This window comes from Oikopleura dioica, chromosome PAR, assembly GCF_907165135.1.
Source record: "Oikopleura dioica chromosome PAR, OKI2018_I68_1.0, whole genome shotgun sequence".
Classification (NCBI taxonomy): domain Eukaryota; kingdom Metazoa; phylum Chordata; class Appendicularia; order Copelata; family Oikopleuridae; genus Oikopleura; species Oikopleura dioica.
In genome coordinates this window covers 4,561,628-4,577,790 of record NC_137293.1, presented here as the reverse complement: position 1 = coordinate 4,577,790, position 16,163 = coordinate 4,561,628, and the positions used below count along the sequence as shown (strand labels likewise).

General features: G+C 40.3%; 3 protein-coding genes across 3 annotated transcripts; 1 reads left to right on the top strand and 2 right to left on the bottom strand.

Moving 5' to 3' along the window:
- The first annotated feature begins 2,757 nt into the window (after positions 1-2,757).
- On the top strand, positions 2,758-4,067 carry LOC145705012 (uncharacterized). The gene is made up of 6 exons (XM_081782463.1): positions 2,758-2,980; positions 3,038-3,183; positions 3,223-3,318; positions 3,358-3,441; positions 3,526-3,669; positions 3,738-4,067. The coding sequence occupies exons 1-6, from the start codon at positions 2,758-2,760 to the stop codon at positions 4,065-4,067; spliced, it is 1,023 nt and encodes a 340-aa protein (XP_081638589.1).
- A 5,788-nt stretch (positions 4,068-9,855) lies between these two features.
- LOC145701372 (putative MFS-type transporter C09D4.1) lies at positions 9,856-10,774 on the bottom strand. Its single transcript, XM_081778593.1, has 3 exons — positions 10,168-10,774; positions 10,006-10,132; positions 9,856-9,966 (listed from the first exon to the last, which is right to left on the bottom strand). The coding sequence occupies exons 1-3, from the start codon at positions 10,488-10,490 to the stop codon at positions 9,856-9,858; spliced, it is 561 nt and encodes a 186-aa protein (XP_081634719.1). The 5' UTR covers positions 10,491-10,774.
- A 115-nt stretch (positions 10,775-10,889) lies between these two features.
- On the bottom strand, positions 10,890-15,119 carry LOC145701371 (xanthine dehydrogenase/oxidase-like). Its single transcript, XM_081778592.1, has 7 exons — positions 14,948-15,119; positions 11,986-14,905; positions 11,716-11,945; positions 11,470-11,679; positions 11,175-11,429; positions 10,981-11,136; positions 10,890-10,934 (listed from the first exon to the last, which is right to left on the bottom strand). Exons 1-7 carry the CDS (start codon positions 15,074-15,076, stop codon positions 10,890-10,892), a joined length of 3,945 nt encoding a protein of 1,314 aa, XP_081634718.1. The 5' UTR covers positions 15,077-15,119.
- Between the last annotated feature and the right edge of the window lie 1,044 nt (positions 15,120-16,163).

Sequence of the window (16,163 nt, the reverse complement as noted above, 5' to 3'; positions counted from 1 at the left end):
ACGAGCCTTGATTTTATAGAAATTTTTCAGTTTGTTGTTTGGGTGATCGGCCACGGCATCAGATAAAACCAATTCAAGAGCGTCTTGTGTCGAGATTTTACTGTACAAGTTATCAAAGATGATAATTATTATTGAAATAAATCAGATGCTCTGATTAAAATCCCCAGTCATAAAGACTTCCTAGTTGAGGAATCGTCCCAGTAGAGTTTGAACTTACGGTAGTTGTGCTCGCTGTTGTCGTTGTTGATGAACTTGTAGTAGTTGAAGACGTAGAAGTTGTCGTTCTTGTCGTCGTAGTTGTAATTGTCGAGGTGGTTGTTGATGTTGTTGTGGTCGTAGAAGTAGTGGTAGTTGCTGTGGTCGTGGTAGTTGTAGTTGTAGTTGTCGAGGTGGTGGTAGTGCTCGTTGTTGTTGAAGCAAGTGTTGATGTTGGATCCAATGGATCAATCACTGGCTCGACTTCTTCAACTTCAACAGTTGTGTTTGTTGTAACAGCTACAGTAGCGTTTCCGGCATCGATGGACGATTGGAACTCAGTGGTTGCGTTGGCAGCGACATCTTGAATGACGCTGTCAACTTCAACCTCAGGGATGGCAAATCGGCGCTTTCTGGAGAAATTAAAATTTTCGAATCGTATATGAAGTTCGCCAACGAATGCGATCCAAATCCGATTTGGCCCAGCTGGCTGAAGCCAAGGTACGTTTGTAGCCAATTCGAATTCGAACTCGTAAGAATAGGCAAAACCAATAGATGTGTAAGTAACCCATCCAGGTGGATTATAGCTATTCAGCATAGCGAGAAAATCCTCGGGAGTTTGGGAGGTCGAGAAAAGGCAATAAAACTCGAGATTCACAGCGTAGTCTATCCACTCATAGCCGGATTCGCAAGATTTCCCAGAAACCGCATAGTCATTTCCGTCTCCTGAGAAAGTAATTTCGTCACCACGAAGCTCGCAAATATTGTTGTCAAAATCGTGATGGAGCTTTTATTGGACTCATTCATGGTGCTTCCGGCTTATAATTTTTAAGATCAGAAAGTAACGATGTATTTTCGAGAGTCCTTTCCTTGTAACAGCCGGCGAAACTTGCACACTCTCGCTGACAATCTTGAGTGTCTCCGGCAAAGTTTGCGATTTCATACTCGAAATTTGAATAAGGAGATGGCTTGTCCATTCCAGGTGCAATTTCCCAGACGAAAATGTCACCGAACGCCGTGTTTTGAAGACAAGTGGGTGGTGGTCGTGTTGAAGCAACGGTTGAAAATGCTGTCGATGATTTTGAAGTTTCCGTCAAGGTACTAAATGTAGAAGATGATGTCTCTTCTGAAGTAGAGGTGAAATCCTCAAGTGAGTCAGTTGTATAGTCTCCCGAGGCAAAATAGGAATAGTCAGTGGTAAAATCGCCCGGAGAACTTTCAGTAGTTGATGTCATTGTTGTTCTTGTTGTTGATCCTGCTGTTCAAGGACATTTCAAGAAGAAGAGACATTTCAAGAAAGCAGACATTTCAAGAAAGCAGACATTTCAAGAAATGATTGAAATGTATATTTTTCTTGAAATGTCCATCGCCTTGAAATTTCTTTTATTCGTGGAATGTCCGATATCATTGAAATGTCTGCTCTCCTTGAAATGTCTACTTTCTTGAAATGTTCTTTTTTCTTGAAATGTTCTTTTTTCTTGAAATGTTCCGTTTTCTTGAAATGTACGTTTTTTTTCAAAAATTATCCTATTGCACAAAGAAAAAATACGAATATCTGCCCCCAAACTCTGGGCAAAAATTTTTCATTGAAGAAAAATTTTTTTAATCTTTATTGATACAATAAAAACTGTTTTAAAGGTTGATTGCACGATTTGGTATACCTAAACTGATGCAGAAATAATGCGAAAATCGATGTTGACACCTTTAAATAAAGATAAATAAAGAAATATAAATAGTAAACGGTCATATGCGAAGCTAATTTTTGACGTTCGAGAAAAAATATTTCTTGATTTTATTCTATTATAGCAACGAATTCGTGTTTGATACGAAAAGGATTGATATTTCTAGAAATATTTTTGAAATTTTTTCTGAAATACTAAAAAAATCGAATAGGAGCTTCATTGGCCCAAGAGCTTCATCTCCCCAAGAGCTTCATCTGCCCAGGCTGGGGAAACGAAGCTTTTAGAGAAATGAAGCTCTGGGAGAATAAAGCTCTTGGGGAGATGAAGCCTACCCAGGATAGACGGAGGGATTCCTTCTTATGATGATATTTTCCAGCAATTATGTTTTATCTGTAAGCTCATGCATTTACGGTCGAAGCAAATATCACTTGAACAAGCTCGAGAGACTAAAGTCGAGTTGTTTAATAATTATTCAATTGAATTTGACTTGATGAAGCAATAAGACTTCTTTTCAATTGAAAAAAATGATATTTCTTCAATTCCTCCATTTTTATGGCTTATGTATAGCAAAACAACTCAATGATCGACCTCGAGCAAAAAGCCTTCAAAAATTGCTAGATAAAGAGACAAGACTTTTTGAAGAAAATTTAGCAAGTATTTCGACGGAAACTTGTGTGTGAGTCTACTAATGCAGAATTTCAATTTCATATAAATAGAAATCTTTCATTGCAAATCTTCATGAAAGGGGTGTAGGGCGCCCAGATTCACAATTGTGAACCTTGTTCACAATTTTGTGAACCCGGTTCAACTCATTTTTGACGTTATAAGCTTTCTCTGCAATTGCGCCTTCAGTCTATTTGAGTCACTTTTTCGACGTAATATGAACCTTGTTCACAAAATTTTGAACCGACCGATTATGAACCTGGGCGCCCGCCACCCCACGAAAGAACCAATTATGGAAAATCAAAACATTCACATTCTCTGTTTAAGTGACGAAGATCTGTTCAATGAATGTTACAGTCTTTGCAGAATTGATTTTCTGCAGTGCCGCGAGAGCTGTGAAAATGCTCTTTGTGAAAATGAATGTGTAAATAAGTTCGGAGGTATCGCAGTGAAAAATTAAAAAAATATATGAATTATTCTTTCAACACCTTATCAAGAATGCTCTTCATATTGTCCTTGTGGAACAAATTGTCCGAACGGATGTCTAAACTGCGCAAGTCCAGTTTGTTCGGACGCATGCGATTCGGCAGCGACAGAAAACCATCATTTTATTGAATGTAGAGAAGAGTCATTAGAAAATCAGGTAGTTATATAATAAAAAGAACAAATGTCTATTTATCAGGCCATCTGCATTCGTGCCTGCCCTCCAGACCGCGATTGCTTTGAACAATGTAATGATCGACTGTTACAAGATTTGGATAGCTGCCCTTGCGTAGAGGTAAAGAGATAATTTCTATAATGTGCTTATTTTTTTAAGAATATAATTACGACAACAACATCTTCACCTACAACAACAAAAACGTCGACTTATGTGCCAACAACATCATCAACTATCATGCAGGTAAATTCTAAACACGAATCATCGCAGACTTATGAAAATAATATATATTTTTCTTTCATTTGTATATTAAATAAAAAATTTAAGCACATCCTTGTTATGACCGACAGTCTGAAAGAATCATTTACAATTTCAATTGATGGATTAACAAAGACGTTTCCATCAATAAATGCTACGCGAGATTCATATCTAAGCCAGTGTCCTTATGCTCTCTTCAAAGACGAGTTATTTGTATTTGGTGGGGGATGGGATTATCAAAGAGTAATAAAGATTTGATTTCCTTGAAAAAACTTCATTAGATATCAAAATTAGAAGGTTGCGAGTGGCAAGAACAATCCGCACGCTTGAAGGTCGGGGTTGACTTTCATAGTGCTGCTCTGACTATCGATAACGGAGACCGTGTTCTTGTTTGCTTTCATTGGTATAAGCCGTACAACTATTGTGAAATCTTTAATGGTACATCATCTGTCGGAACTTATGGAACTAAGTTTGATCATGCGATGGGCAAACTTGGATTCTATCATCAGCAGCCAACGACTGTTGGCAATCAATCAGGCGAGAGTCGGATAAAAGTGGAAACCTTAACTTCCTCGGGATGGTCAACTTTATCGGATTTTCCGTTGAAGTAATGTGATAAGTTATCATCAGCTTTTAAATAATTTCAAGCGGGATCTACAGTCACATTTTAATTGGGCTTCCAAGTGGTAATCTTTTGCTCGCTGGTGGAAATAGTATTGTTAATGAGAGTTGGACAAGTCAAACAGGAATTTGGCTTCTTCAAAACAACAACTGGACAAGAATCGGTGAACTTCAAATCGTAAGCTCATGAGTTACAGTCTTATTAAATTATAAATCAAGGCTGACTCATATGGATCTGCAATGATTATCGACAATTTAATTATTACTGTCGCCGGATATGGAAGAGGGAATCCTATTCAAAGAATTGACATTGCTAACGATCAAGTAGTGAATACTGGAATAATTGGAAACAGTACTTCGTATCGGAACCCTATTCTTTTTCGTACTTTTTCTGACTATTGCATTTAAACTTTGATGTATTACAAGAGATCTTTATGAATAAAACGAAAGAATAAATAATAGAATTTCATTTATGAAGAATAGCAATATTCGGATATACAGTTTGTACTAATACGGGGTCCCCTATATTCCAATTCTTTCGAAATTTGTCTGATAACTTATCAGTGATAAGTCATCTTTTTGATTTTCTGAAAAAAAACAAACTTTGTTTTTAATGAATATATTTTGCAGCAAGTGGTTTTTTGTCAATTTTTCCATTCACAAGCAGGTTCACGGACATAAATGACGGTTGAATAAACATAAAATAAACGGAAAATATACGTGTTCTAGAGAGTTTTTCGAAAATACGTAAAAATAAAAATAAGCTAAAAATAATGTTAGATACTGTGAAAATGATTTTCTTTTGAAAATCCGCTAGAATTAAGCGCTCCGCGCAATTTGTGGTAGAAAACTCATTGATCGGGGAGGTAACATTTTCATTTACACGTCTCCTATCGTCCGGACAAAATTCGGATATTCGTAGTTTCTAGAACATTTTTGTTATTTTTGGAGACATTCGGAGACAGGGCGCCCTGTTTTTTCGGCGAATTCATCGGTTTCTAAGAGGCCAGTTCTAGAATTTCTTGAAAGAAGACATCAAAAAAGAAAATAAACCGGAAAAGTTGTGATCCAATTTCGGTTGACTCATAAATCTCCAAAACATGACATTTTCGCCAATTTTGGGCCGCGGCGAAATTCGCCCTGATTCTGCGCATACGCAGCATATGATATGCTCCCCTGTCATTTCTGCCACACCCGCGATGAAAAGAGAGACGGAAGGAAGCGCGATTTCTTTCAATTCTTGAGACTCCGAAATTCGTATTATTTTCGGCGTGTATCCCCAAACTCCTCCGCATTTTTCAGCAGCAATAGCGGCGAGAGAAGATTTGAGATCATTTTGATCGCAGAGGAGAAGATTTCTTCGTAAATGAGGGCTTTCCATCAGCAGGCCAAGAAAGAGAACCATGATCTGGCCGACGATATTGACGAAAACAGCGACATTGTTGATGTGAGCCATGATATTTGGAAGATCAGCGCCGAATTTTTCAGCGAGCTTTGGTACATCTTCTGGTCCCTTAGAGGAAGGATCGATATACCGCGATTATCATTCCTGACTGACGGAATTTCGTGTTCGACTCCGATATGTCGGGGGACATATATTTGCAATCAATAATTGTTCGCCAATAAATTTAAAAGAAGGAAATCTCAAGAAAAAGGAACTTTTGAAGAAAAAGAGACATTTCAAGAAAGCGGACATTTCATAAAAAAACAGACAATTCAAGAACGAGAGACATTTGAAGAAAATAGACATCTCAATCAAAAGAGCCATTTCAAGAAACCGGATATTTCAAGAAATTTTTTTTTCTTGAAATCTTCTTTTTTCTTGAAATGTCCGATTTCTTGAAATGTCGCCTTTTCTTGAAATGTCCACTAATCAATAGTGATGTTGCAAAGCGGCTTCGTTTTTGAAAAAGCAGCTACGCGACTTTTCGGAACCTGAGTCAGGTCTCCTACACAGGATGTTGAGCCCAAAAACTAAATCGATTTTTCATCATTATTTAGCTTTTCAATCAGCATCAGCTCTTCACCTCCCACACTTGTATTTGAAATCAACAAGGAAAATTTCTCAAAGAAAAAAATCTTCAAAGTGAACTTGAGCTTATGTTTTTGAAATTTTCGAAAGTGAGGAGCGCCAAAGAAATAAATCGATTAGAGCCCTTCAGTCTTCTTACAGTTTAAGGTCAGCTTTGAATCAGAATCATTAAACTTGAGTTTGAATTTTTCAGAGCAAAGAGTGGCTTCAAATATTGGCAAGGAACTAACAATAAGGATTATTGTCCGAAAGATCCCGTCAAGTCCAGATTCAGGTAACTTTTGCAGAGCTGTTGAGATAAGCAAATTTTAAGTTTTGGAGAACGCTTCAATACTGGAAGATTTGGCTGCACAAATGATCGATATTACACAAATGGAGCGCAGAATTTGCACTACTGGTCCTCTGTTGAAAGTAAAATGACTCCGATCGGGTCGGTAGCGAGTCTGGCTGAAATTCGTCGAAAATATTGAAATCTTAAAACAAACTTCGAAAAATGCCGAATACACTTATTATAAATTATAATTTATTATAGATAGTGTCAGGGTTCGGTAATTTGAGCTCACGCTAAAACTCAAGGAAACAAAGCTTGAGACTCACGTTTTTTAATTTGAGTTTTGAGAACTCAGAGATGAGAGCTCGCGTTAGAAATCAATTCTGGCGATCCATGAGCCAATCAAGGAAGTGCTCGCTTAATTTGAGTTTTGAAAACTCAAAACTCTCAAATCTCCCAAAAACTCAAAACTCTCAAAACTCTCAAATCTTCTCAAAATGATTTCTCAAGTCACTTTGAGTTCTCAATTTGAGGAAATTTGAGCGTCTAGCCAAAATGAGTTTTAGCTTGAGCTCAAATTACCGAACCCTGGATAGTGTAAAGATGAAAGAAACATGCTACAGCAAAATAGTAAAAGAAAATCTCTTATTGTTATCTAAACAAGAAGAGGACAGGTTGTCTTTCTCAAGATTCGGTTGAAAAGATCTTTTGCTTGGTCGAGTTTGTTGTCAACGTTTTTCGTGATTCCTCTGTTTCTGATTCTGTCAAGGCAGACGAAATCATCGTAGAAGCCAAGGAGAGCATTGTAGAAAGTTTTGGCGGCAAGACAAGGATCGTTTATTGAAATCGTCGGGTCAACAAAGTCTGGTGCGATTCCTTTTATAAAGGTCTTTGAGTTTTGCTCAAGAGAGTAATGTTTGGCTGTAAGTGACCTTTTCCTGGACCAGCACCGGCGGGATTCACGCAGGGAGTTTCGACGTAATCGTTGAACCAGCCGAAACGAGCCTTGATTTTATAGAAATTTTTCAGTTTGTTGTTTGGGTGATCGGCCACGGCATCAGATAAAACCAATTCAAGGGTGTCTTTTGTCGGGATTTTTCTGTACAAGTTATAAAAGATGATAATTATTATTGAAATAAATCAGATGCTTTGATTAAAATCCCAAGTCATAAAGACTTCCTAGTTGAGGAATCGTCCCAGTAGAGTTTGAACTAATGGTAGTTGTGCTCGCTGTTGTCGTTGTTGATGAACTTGTAGTAGTTGATGACGTAGAAGTTGTCGTTCTTGTCGTCGTAGTTGTAATTGTCGTGGTGGTTGTTGATGTTGCTGTGGTCGTAGAAGTAGTGGTAGTTGCTGTTGTCGTGGTAGTTGTAGTTGTAGTTGTCGAGGTGGTTGTAGTGCTTGTTGTTGTTGGAGCAAGTGTAGATGTCGGATCTAAAGGATCAATAACTGGCGCGACTTCTTCAACTTCCACGGTTGTATTTGTTGTAATAGCTACAGTAGCGTTCCCAGCATCGATGGACGATTGGAACTCAGTGGTTGCGTTGGCAGCGACATCTTGAATGACGCTGTCAACTTCAACCTCAGGGATGGCAAATCGGCGCTTTCGGGAGAAATTAAAGTTTTCGAATCGTATATGAAGTTCGCCAACGAATGCGATCCAAATCTGATTTGGTCCAGCTGGCTGAATCCAAGGTACGTTTGTAGCCAATTCGAATGCAAACTCGTACGAATAGGCAAAACCAAGAGATGTGTAAGTAACCCAGCCAGGTGGATTATAGCTATTCAGCATAGCGAGAAAATCCTCAGGAGTTTGCGAAGTCGAAAAAAGACAATAAAACTCGAGATTCACCGCGTAATCTATCCACTCATAGCTGGATTCGCAGGATTTACCAGAAACCGCATAGTCATTTCCGTCTTCTGAGAAAGTAATTTCATCACCACGAAGCTCGCAAATATTGTTGTCAACATCATGATGGAGCTTTTATTGGACTCATTCATGGTACTTCCGGCTTATGATTTTTAAGATCAGAAATTTACGACGTTTTTTCGAGAGTCCGCTCCTTGTAACAGCCGGCGAAACTTGCACACTCTCGCTGACAATCTTGAGTGTCTCCGGCAAAGTTTGCGATTTCATGCTCGAAATTTGAATAAGGAGATGGCTTGTCCATGCCAGGCGCGATTTCCCAGACGAAAATGTCACCAAAGGCCGTGTTTTGAAGACAAGTGGGTGGTGATCGTGTTGAAGCAAGGGTTGAAGATGCTGTCGATGATGTTGAAGTTTCCGTCAACGTACTAAATGTAGAAGATGATGGCTCTTCTGAAGTAGAGGTGAAATCCTCAAGGGAATCAGTTGTATAATCTCCTGAGCCAAAGTATGGATAGTCAGTAGTAAAATCGCCCGAAGAGTTTTCAGTTGTTGATGTCATTGTTGTTCTTGTTGTTGACGTTGCTGTTGAGCTTGTGGACGTATGAAAGTTTTCGGAAGTAGAAGTGTAATCCGCGGTGGAGACTGTTCCTTGATACTCTGTCGTTGACTCCGTTGAAGATTCTTTTGTCGTGGTTTTAGTTTGGGGCTCAGTTGTCGAGCTTGCTGTCGATCTTGTTGTGGATGTTGAAGTTGACATCAAGGTACTTAGTGTTGAAGACGAAAGCTCTTCTGAAGGGGAGGTGAAATCCACGAGTAAGTCAGTTGTAAAGTCTTCTGTGTCAAAGTATGGATACTCAGTGGTAAAGTCATCCGAAGAATCACCCGAAGAACCTTCAGAAGAGGTCGTTGTAGAAATTGTACTTCTGGTCGAAGATTCGGATGTCGATGTAGCTGTGGTTCTTGTTGTTGATGTTGCTGTTGAGCTTGTGGAAGTAGGAATAGTTGTTGAGGATATTGGCGCTTCAAAAGAAGAGGTGATGTTTGCGGGATAGTCAGTAGTAAAGCCTTCTTGCTCTAAGTCTTCATCGGTTTGGGAATCAGTGCTAGAATCAGCTGCGAAATAAGTCACTAAATCACCCGGTAGCTCGGTCGTGTAATCCGTGATCAAGTCGAATGGGAAGTCAGTGGTGAATTCAGCTCTAGAAGATTCTCTCTTTGCAAGAATTCCGGTAAAAAGAAGGTAAAGCTTCATTTTCACGGAAAATCTCTATGAAAGTTTTTTGTCACACTAAGCTTATCCGACTCAGAAGACACTGTCGTATAAAAATGGTTTTTCTCATTAATTTAACGATATTTTATTTTTATGGCAGCAGAAGATAAAAGCTTAGTCGACGTAGAAAATAAGTAATCATGCAAAAGTCGCCGTTAATTTTTATTTGACACTAAGAATAATGATTACGTACGCGAAGCTGTGATACTTCTCGCGAGTCGTATAATTCAAATTATATCACTTAACAAAAGTTTCTCGCACTTTCTCTTCTTTTATGCTTATTTTATTATGTAGAAAAGAACTTTAGGAAGTAAAACTGAACTTTTTATAAGAACTCAAGTTTTTTGTTCAACTTGATGTCTTCGAAGATCTTCCTTGATCGCAAAAAGTAAGCACAGTCCAATTACAAGCATTCCAATCATAATTCCGCATGTCGGAAATATACCCTTAATTTATCTAGGAGAAATAATTCAGTCGATTTTTACCAATTTTACAATGACGATTTGGCAGATTTGCGTCGTTACAAGTCCAAAAGTCATTCCTGCCCAATTTAAAAGACCTGAAGAAATTGCTTCTGGCTCTGGGTACGTCAACTCCGCAGCGAATTCGAAGCTAAAAATGGAAAAAAATCCTTCTTTGAAACTTACCCAATCGGTAAATATCCAGTCATGAAGAAGCCAAGTACTCCAATAAGAACGAAATCAGTCACTTTGTTTCCAAGCATCAGAACTCCGGTGAAAATCGAGCAGCAAATCAAGGTGAAGACATAGAAGACGAGCGAAATTTTCTTGAATGCTTTCGTCTTGTCCAATAAGATTCCGCCAAGGACGGATCCGAAGAGTCCTGTTATGACCATGAGCGCGCCCATCAGTCCTACTGTAGCTGCTTCGTGCGACAGAAGCTGGCTCAGAAGGGTTGAAACGGCGTAGTAGACCCCGACGATCAAGCCGTAATTTACCAAAAGAAGCATGTAAGATTTGTGAATGAGAAGCCGTTTGAGAATGGAAAGAAAGCCTGATAAGGGGCCTTCTTTTTCTTTTGAATTCTGAGCTTTTTCGAAAGAGCTCTTATTTGCGAAGAACTGCGGCTTCGAAGGGAAGAGAAAGATGACCAGTAAAAACTCGAGGATGCAGACCCCGGCCACGGACGCAAGAAAAATTTGGATTTCTTTTCCCGTTTCGTCAAAGTTTAGGGTGGATGAGTTTTGAATTAAAGTTGAGTTCTGGTCAAAATAGAAGTCTTGCTCCAAAAACACGCCTTTTTAACCGATGCTGAAAATGTCACGAAATAAAAAATAATTAGTTTTCTTATTTTTTCTGTTTGAATAGAAATTTTATTTTTAGAAACAAAAAATTCTTTTTCATGAATTTCATCTTCTGATCACACTCTCAGATTCGCCAGTGCTTTGACCCGCCTGAATTATCATTGATTTTCAACTGTCCAACTCAAAATTTTTTTACCATCTTCGCGATAGAATCATTAACACTCAATCGGATTTGCTCAGCCGTTGCAGGTGAATTCCAGCTCATAATTTCTTCATTATTAACTTGCCTTACTGCATCTCGAATTGCATAAAGCACGCTAGAAGCCATCAACAGCGGCGGCTCTCCACAGCCCTATGTTTTGATTATATTTTGCGTCGAAGAGATCTAACTTTTGAATGAAAAAGGCCGTGTCTGTTACTCGTTTTGTCAAAAAGCGACACTTTGAACTTCTCTGGAATATCCCCAAAAGCAGGGATTTTATAACTTCCGGGTCCTTTAGTCAGTTGCTCGCCCTCAGGCTTGAATAGTTCTTCTTCAAGAGTCATGAGCCCAACTCCTTGGATAAAAGCGCCTTCGATTTGGCCGATATCGACAGCAGGGTTGAGCGATTTTCCAATGTCCATGAGAATTTCAACTTCCCGGATCTACGGAAATATATGAAAAAGACAAAAACAAATGGATTACGATATGGTCTCCAGTGAGCAAATCAACTTCGACTTCTGAGCCACAGACTCCGTAGCAGTAGTAATTATATTTCCTCCCTATTCTAGTCACTGGATCCCACTCGATTCTTGAAGACTGGCCAAATGCTGAGGCGGATAAGCTGATTCGCTGGAGATACGCTTTCTTGATTTTTTCCTCCCAGGTTATAAATGGATCCGTTTCATCAATAACCTGAAATCTTTATCATCGATTTTGGTTTTTCTTTACCGAGAGGCGTTCCCTTAATTCTTCACAAGCTTTTTTCACCGCGAAACCGATATGATCTGAAGACACAGAAGCAGCAGTTGGCGCTGCGTTTGGAACAGTCGTTGAGCAGGTTTCTAGAGTATGAATCTTTTCCATCGGCACTCCCAGCTCTTTTGAAGCGATTTGAATCATTTTCGTATACAAGCCCTGTCCCATTTCGATGCCACCATGAGCGACAAGCACGCTGCCATCTAAAATGATGCCGAGCAGAGATTTCAAGATTGATTTTACCTGTGTAAATTTGGACCAAAGCTCCTCCAGAATTAAGATGTTTGAGTCCGAAGCCAAGTCCAAACATGATCGGAACCAGGGCGACTCCTTTCTTCGTGAATTGATGCTTTTCATTAAATTTTTTGATGATTTTTCGGCGCTCATCGATTTTGAACGACTCATTGGCTTTTTCGTAGATTTCTTCCAAAATGTGATCCTCGTCCAAAAGCTGTTTATCACACGGCCCGTATGGGAGTCGATCGCCTCTCTTCAACATGTTTATTTTTCGAACATCATCAACTGGCATTTTCAGGTAATCCGCGACTTTATGCACGATATCCTCCGCGACCAGCATTCCCGGTGGCCCTCCTGTTCCTCTGAAAGCAGTATTCGATCTTGTGTTTGTCATCATGCAGTGACCAACGACCCTGTAGTTCGGAAAGTGATAGCAGTTAAAGCAGTGGTCGATGTAGCGGGAAAGCATGCCGATGGAGACATCTTCCGAGTAGCCAGCGTTCGCGTAGCCATCGATGGAGACGGAGGTGATTTTACCACTGCTTTCAAATCCAACTTTGTACTTGGACAAGCATGAGTGGCGACCTCCAGAGTAGAGCATGTCTTCCTCTCTGTCCAAAGCACATCTAACCGGTCGGTTGAATTTCTGCGCCGCGACGGCGACGCCCCCGCAAAGCAGCCTGAACCGCATTTCTTTTCCTCCGAAACCTCCACCAAGCCGTTTTACTGAGAATTTCACGTGATTCATCGGCACATTAAGAACTCGTGCAACGGAAGATTGACCTTCCAGGATATTTTGGCAGCTTGAAATGACGTGAAATTCATCCGAATTGTCGATCGGAATGCAATAACTGCCCTGTGTCTCGAGGTAAAAATGCTCCTGGCTCCCGAATCGCACGGATGATTCAATCCTGTGCTCTGCTTTTTCATAAGCGGCATCTGGGTCTCCTCGATCGTGGCGGATCGAAGGAGCGTTGGGAAGATATTTATCGAATTTAATCGCGTCTTCGATCGTCACAACTACCGGCTCGATCACTTCGTATTCAATTTTGACTAGTTTTGCTGCTCTTCGAGCAGTTTTTTCATCGTCCGCAAGAATTCCTGCAATGATTTGACCAGTGGAAGTTACAGTCTCTTTTCTGAAATACTCTTCGTCATTGATTTCATTGCCACCTCTTACATCTTCCCATGTCACGTGACCCACCACGCCTTGGAGAGCATCTGCCTCGGTGAAATCAACGAAGAGAATTTTAGCATGCGCTTTGGGCGATAAAACCGGGGCAAAATACAACTCTCTATCGAGTTTTGGCATGTCGTCCAGAAACTGTGCTTCTCCAGTGGCTTGTTTTGCTGCGGAAATTATTCGAGTAGATTTTCCAACTGGTGCGAGAGAGTGATCAACATCAGCACACCTGATGCTCGAAAAAGAACCGCGCTCGAGTCCAATTTGGTTCTTTTCGCCACCAAGCTCATGATTAACAGTGATGAAAAACTTGAAGAAGAAAGATGTAATCAGACATTTTCTGTAAGCAACATATCCAACTGGAAAGTCGGAAACATCAAATTCTGCCTGCAACGCTTCACTGACGTCTTTCAATAATTTTTCGTCCCAGGATCGACCAACAAAAGAATCGGCACATTTTGCGAGTCGAACAGTTTTCGCAACGCCGCCAAATGCCATCCGTAGCGTTTTTATAGTGCTTGAATTTTCGTTGAAATCAAGGAAGAAAGCAGCATTGACAATGGCTGTATCATTTTCTTTTCTTTTAGACTGCTTGTAAGATCGAAAAAACGCTGTTTTCGGGCATAATGAAAGATTGACTTCATAAAGAACGGAGTCTTTTGGAATCGCGGCTATTCTTTCCCCAGGAAAGAAATTATTATCAAGATCAATATCGTGGAAATAGACAGTGCCATGGTCTGTCAATTCACATGTCGTATATTTCGCTTGAGCGCCAGCAGCCATAAGAATGGTAGTCAAATCAGAAGTAGCCCTAGCGCTCATGATATTGCCACCAATTGTTGCGACATTTCGAACTTGTTCCCCACCAAACCACTTTGCGCTTTCCAGAATCGAGTCAAGGATTTGATTCTTTTCCTTCGCTCCTTGGATGAATTCGCTTATCTCTGTTATTGTTGCCCCAGCGCCGATTCTAAGTGAAAATTCGTCCATTGAGATTGTTTTTAATTCCTCAACAGCGGCGGTAGAAATCTGAATTGGTCGAAATTTTTGCTCAAATTTCGATTCTAGCGCGCAAATCGTGCCGCCAGAGATGATTCGCACTTCTTGATTTTCCTTCAAATACCGGATTAGGGGAACAAATTCGGTGGGAGCAAACCAGGTTGTTCTTGGGCCATTGATGGTAAATGAAGTGGTCGTCTTGAGAAGCTTGAGTTCTGGAGGAAAAATTGGCTCCTGAGTGGGATCTTCTGGGATGAAGTCGTTGTTGATTTCGACCGCTTTTTCGGGCGATGATGATGATTGTGGTTTGTTCTTGCAGCAGCTTTCTCCAAGCGCACAGGGACCATTCTCTCTTTTTTCTTCCTGATTTTTTGCGGCGAATTCAAAATTGAAGCCTTGTAGAATCGGCCTGTATCCTGTACATCTGCACAAATTTCCTTGGAGCGCGCGTTTTATCATCTCTTCTGTCGGCAATTTCTCGTTTCTCAAAAGAGCATACATAGACATGACAATTCCAGGAGTGCAAAAGCCGCATTGAGTTCCGTGATTGTCGATCAGGACTTGTTGGATTCGGTGAAGCTTGGTTTTTGTCGACCCGATTCCTTCAATTGTTGTGATGGCAGAGAGATGAATGAAGGGAAGGGGGGTTAAACAGGCATTTATAGCGCGGTGGATGACTTTGCCGTTTCGATAGTTGGAAATCATGGCAGTACATGCGCCACAACCCCCTTCTCCGCACCCAGACTAAAGGAATTGTTCAAGGCTTTTTTGATAACAGAAAGAAACCTTGGTTCCGCATAGTCGCAATCGATTTCTCAAGTAATACAAAAGAGTTTCTTCAGGATCAGCATCGAAATCTTCAATTCTCTTTCCATTTACAAAAAATATCAAAGCTTGTTTATCTGAGTCAGCCATTTTGAATTCTGAAAAACCAGCAGTTCAAAAAAAAAACTGCACAAATACGATCCCGCCCACGATTTTTCTTGACGTATTTACACGACTTCGGGCGTTCAAAATAAAAAAAATCGTGACATTTTCAGCACCGGTTTCCTTTGATAAACAAAGTGGGGATGAAAAACCCCAGCGCTATCCCCAATTGATTGCCAAAGACCCCCAAGCTCGTGGCAGTCGAAATTTCATTCGCCGGAAACCACAATCCGGCAATTTTCGGCGGCAACTGCAAAACAAGCGTTTCGGCAACGGCGTTGAAGAATTGAGCGAGGATGACGAGCCAAAATAAATCGGGCTTCGCAGCGAAGATTTTTAGACCGGCGCCTAGAGCGTTGAAAAAAGAGTCCAAAAGAGCGGATTTCCGGAGACCAAGATTTTCAATGATCGCCATTGATGGAAAAACTAACGGGAGGAATACTGCCATGTAGATCATCGATGTCCAGGCGAGGGTTGTCTTCGGTCTGAGCTCGGCAAGCTGTGAAGAAAACCTGAGTCAGGGTCTGAAAGATCGTAAGTAAATAGTCGGCTCGCGCTTTTCTGACCCTGACTCAGGTTTTCTACACAGGTTGGCAAGCCCAGTCTCGGGTATTCCGTAGAACTCAGTGAAGATATCCGGTAAAATCATAAACTTGGAAAATTGAAAAAAAATCGCCAAAAAATAAAAAAAAACGGGCCGATTATTCAATTTCCTGAATCCACTGAAACGCGGACATGAGCGAATAACTCGCAAAAATGCTCAAAACCAGCCATCTTTTCCAGCTCGTTTTGATTTCAACTTCCTGGTCGTCTAAAAATTTAGCCGAGTCGGATTCCATTTCTCTTCAAGCCTCACTTCCTCTTTCAGAAAACGCAAAATATTAGCATTGGGCAAATAGACAAGACCAAAAAAACATGAGGAGAAACAAAAAAGCTTTTCTACTGATTGAGAAGTTTCAAGATCTATTGACTAGGGGCCCCAGGGGTATGACTTTTTGGCAGGTTTACCACTGCTGCGCTCAGCAATCTCTATGAGAAACCTGAATCAGGGTCTGAAAGATCTCAATTGAAAAGC

What these genes read in the sequence shown, in the direction of transcription:
- LOC145705012 (XM_081782463.1), top strand. Translation starts at nt 2,758, where the DNA reads ATGAACCTTGTTCACAAAATTTTGAACCGACCGATTATGAACCTGGGC. An exon ending in AAGAGTCATTAGAAAATCAG is followed by an intron (nt 3,184 to 3,222) that starts GTAGTTATATAA and finishes TCTATTTATCAG; the next exon opens with GCCATCTGCATTCGTGCCTG. An exon ending in ATAGCTGCCCTTGCGTAGAG is followed by an intron (nt 3,319 to 3,357) that starts GTAAAGAGATAA and finishes TATTTTTTTAAG; the next exon opens with AATATAATTACGACAACAAC.
- LOC145701372 (XM_081778593.1), bottom strand. Translation starts at nt 10,490, where the DNA reads ATGCTTCTTTTGGTAAATTACGGCTTGATCGTCGGGGTCTACTACGCC. An exon ending in ACTGGATATTTACCGATTGG is followed by an intron (nt 10,133 to 10,167) that starts GTAAGTTTCAAA and finishes TTCCATTTTTAG; the next exon opens with CTTCGAATTCGCTGCGGAGT. An exon ending in AAATCGTCATTGTAAAATTG is followed by an intron (nt 9,967 to 10,005) that starts GTAAAAATCGAC and finishes AGATAAATTAAG; the next exon opens with GGTATATTTCCGACATGCGG.
- LOC145701371 (XM_081778592.1), bottom strand. Translation starts at nt 15,076, where the DNA reads ATGGCTGACTCAGATAAACAAGCTTTGATATTTTTTGTAAATGGAAAG. An exon ending in TGCGACTATGCGGAACCAAG is followed by an intron (nt 14,906 to 14,947) that starts GTTTCTTTCTGT and finishes CAATTCCTTTAG; the next exon opens with TCTGGGTGCGGAGAAGGGGG. An exon ending in TGCTCACTGGAGACCATATC is followed by an intron (nt 11,430 to 11,469) that starts GTAATCCATTTG and finishes ATATTTCCGTAG; the next exon opens with ATCCGGGAAGTTGAAATTCT.